The sequence below is a fragment of the Pteropus vampyrus genome, unplaced genomic scaffold (assembly GCF_000151845.1).
Source record: "Pteropus vampyrus isolate Shadow unplaced genomic scaffold, Pvam_2.0 Scaffold232, whole genome shotgun sequence".
NCBI classification, from domain to species: Eukaryota; Metazoa; Chordata; class Mammalia; order Chiroptera; family Pteropodidae; genus Pteropus; species Pteropus vampyrus.
In genome coordinates this window covers 618,244-620,832 of record NW_011889013.1, presented here as the reverse complement: position 1 = coordinate 620,832, position 2,589 = coordinate 618,244, and the positions used below count along the sequence as shown (strand labels likewise).

General features: G+C 37.1%; 1 protein-coding gene across 4 annotated transcripts in view; it reads left to right on the top strand.

Moving 5' to 3' along the window:
• Window positions 1-2,589, top strand: part of EFR3A (EFR3 homolog A) — a 78,630-nt gene that overhangs the window by 42,276 nt on the left and 33,765 nt on the right. For all 4 annotated transcript variants that reach the window (XM_011373822.2, XM_023519711.1, XM_023519710.1 and 1 more), the window contains one exon: window positions 1,910-2,045. In XM_011373822.2, the coding sequence (XP_011372124.1) occupies window positions 1,910-2,045 (136 nt within the window). The remainder of the gene's footprint in view (window positions 1-1,909; window positions 2,046-2,589) is intronic.

The following is a 2,589-nucleotide window of genomic DNA, read 5'->3' as shown; positions in this document are numbered from 1 at the left end:
TTTTTTTTTTAATACCATTTACATTTTTAATGCCCTAAAAAGCCATCATTACTTTAAAGAGGACCAGGTAGTAAGAAGGAGCACAGGTTTTAGTCGAGGTCAGACCAGGATTTGTATCCTGGATGTGGTGTTTACTAGTTGTATGAACTTGGGCAGATGATTCAGCCTCTCTGAGCTCCAGTTTCCTCGTTTCTGAAAAGAAAACTTTAATGCATGTGTCAAATGGTTCATTTATATATTGAAATATATACATACATATATATTTCCATTTATTAAGGGCTGGCTGTGCTTGCGACTATGCTGATAACCTTATATACTCTATCTCATTTAATACCCCTTCTTTTATGTTATATGTCAGTTATACCTCAATAAAACCGGAAAAAAAATTCAATTATCTTTCTACCTCTAAACCAGCTTTCCAATACTACTATTTATTGAAAACCTACATTATGCTAGGCATGCTACATTATGCTAGGCATGCTACATTAACCTTAGCTTAATGGTTAATTTAAACTGAAAGTTGTGGAACAGAATTACCAGAATTTGAATCCTCGACTTCACTTTCTACCTGTGTGCCCTTGAGTGAGGTACCTGACCTCTCTAAAGGGCATTTAGTTTTCTGAGGTGTAAAATGAGTAAAATGAGTAAATTACAAAGTTAAGGAATCAGTAAATATTTGTTCATTAAATGTTTAAGAAACTACTTCTGGTCCATAGCATTGCTTTGGAAATAGCTTTAAGTGCAACATATGTTTTAAGTCCATAAAACAAAAATTAAATGGTAGTAAGTGCCAGAATGGGAATTTCTGTTTAGACTCTCCTGATACATTCAAAACTTCTGATAGATTTTAACTGTTTTAATTCCCATTTGCCATAAAATTGTTACAGAAATCACTGTTAGGTAGTATTTCAACCTCTCCATAAAACAGTAAGCTAGCTGGCCCTGACCAGGATTTTATTCCTAAGCGATTATGCAGATAGCGCTTCAGATGGTTTCAAACATAGTAGGGCATTTGTGGTAAAGGCAAAATATTTTGTTTAAAGCTTATTTTTTGTGCTAAATTGATTCATTCAAGGTAATAAGATGTCATGCTTAAGAGCTGTGCTCCTGAGGTCAGACTAGAAATCAGAACTGGACCCTCAGAGTTTCCATATGACCGTGGGCGAGTAACCTCACCCTTTACCACCTGCCTCCTGAGCACCGGGAAGCGCACAGTGTGACTCAGTCTAGCCAACCTCCTAGGATTGTTTGGGTGGATAAAGTGCGATAACAACATGTAAAATGCTCAGAACAGTGCCCAACACCTGGTTACTTTTGAATAATTTTTTTTTTCGTCATCATCGTATGTTCAGTGTTACGATAGTAACATATTACCCCAGGAGTCACCAGTTAAAGATTAGTAATTATCGCTAATTATTGAGCATATTTCATATAATAGACACAATTTAGATGCTTTTCACAAATAAATTGCCACCACAATCCCGTGAAATAACTGTTGTTATTTTCTAAATGTTGTAGATGAAGAGAACTGAGGTACAGAGGGGTTAATTAAGTAACTCTCTTAAGCTATAAGCTAATAAGTGATGGAGCCAAAATTTGAATTTGGGCCAGTCTGACTCCAGGGCTCGCATACTTAACCACTATGTTATGTTGCTTCTTAAAGCTATTTATTCACCACCGTGGCTTCAAACTCAGTATAAGGGTGCATTTGCACTCAGGGTATAATAAATATGTTCTAGTATCCCTAATTATTCCTTAAAAGAGTGATTTTTAATGGCCACGTATTGTTCCGTAACGTAAGTGCCAGTCTCCTGTGATAGGACATTTAAGTGTCACGTGGTTTCTCGTCATGAATCTGCTGAGATGCGTATAATTGTTCCTACATCTTTGTACTCTTTGTTTTTTTTAGGCTCAGTATTCTCACCATGTGATCCAGGAGATTCTAGGACACCTTGATGCTCGTAAAAAAGATTCTCCACGGGTCAGAGCAGGTATTATTCAGGTTCTGTTAGAGGCTGTCGCCATTGCTGCTAAAGGTTCCATAGGTGAGTGCCAGGGAAAAAAATTAACGCTTTAATCTATTTCGTAATGTTTTTTTCAGTGGATATAGCAGTGTATGGAAAACTCTCTGAAAGTATTGCTAACATTTTTAAGTGTTCTATAATTTCTCTTGAATTTTGGGTTCGCATGGTTATTCTCAGACTTCAGTGTATAGTTAAGCATTTTACTCCATATCAGTCTCTCCTTCCCTTCCTCCTTTTTTTTTAATACTTTTGAATAGCAGTTATATGCTAAACATTGGAAAGGTTACAGATCCAAGAAACTTAAAGTTGACTTGGAATTAGACAGCTCTATCTAAGACCGTAATACAAGGCAGAATTTGACCATACGTTGGAAAAGGGAGGAAAAATGGAATAGCATGAGCAAAATATTGTGCAGCCCTCTGGCTATAGCATGTGGTAGTGATGTGGAGGAAGCCAGAGAAGCGGCTTTAAGGTTACAGTGGTGGCCAGAGCAGGGATGTAATGCCACAGCTGATTGGCACGTCAGAGTTTTACTGTGATCTTTATCGGAGATCTTTATCTTGCT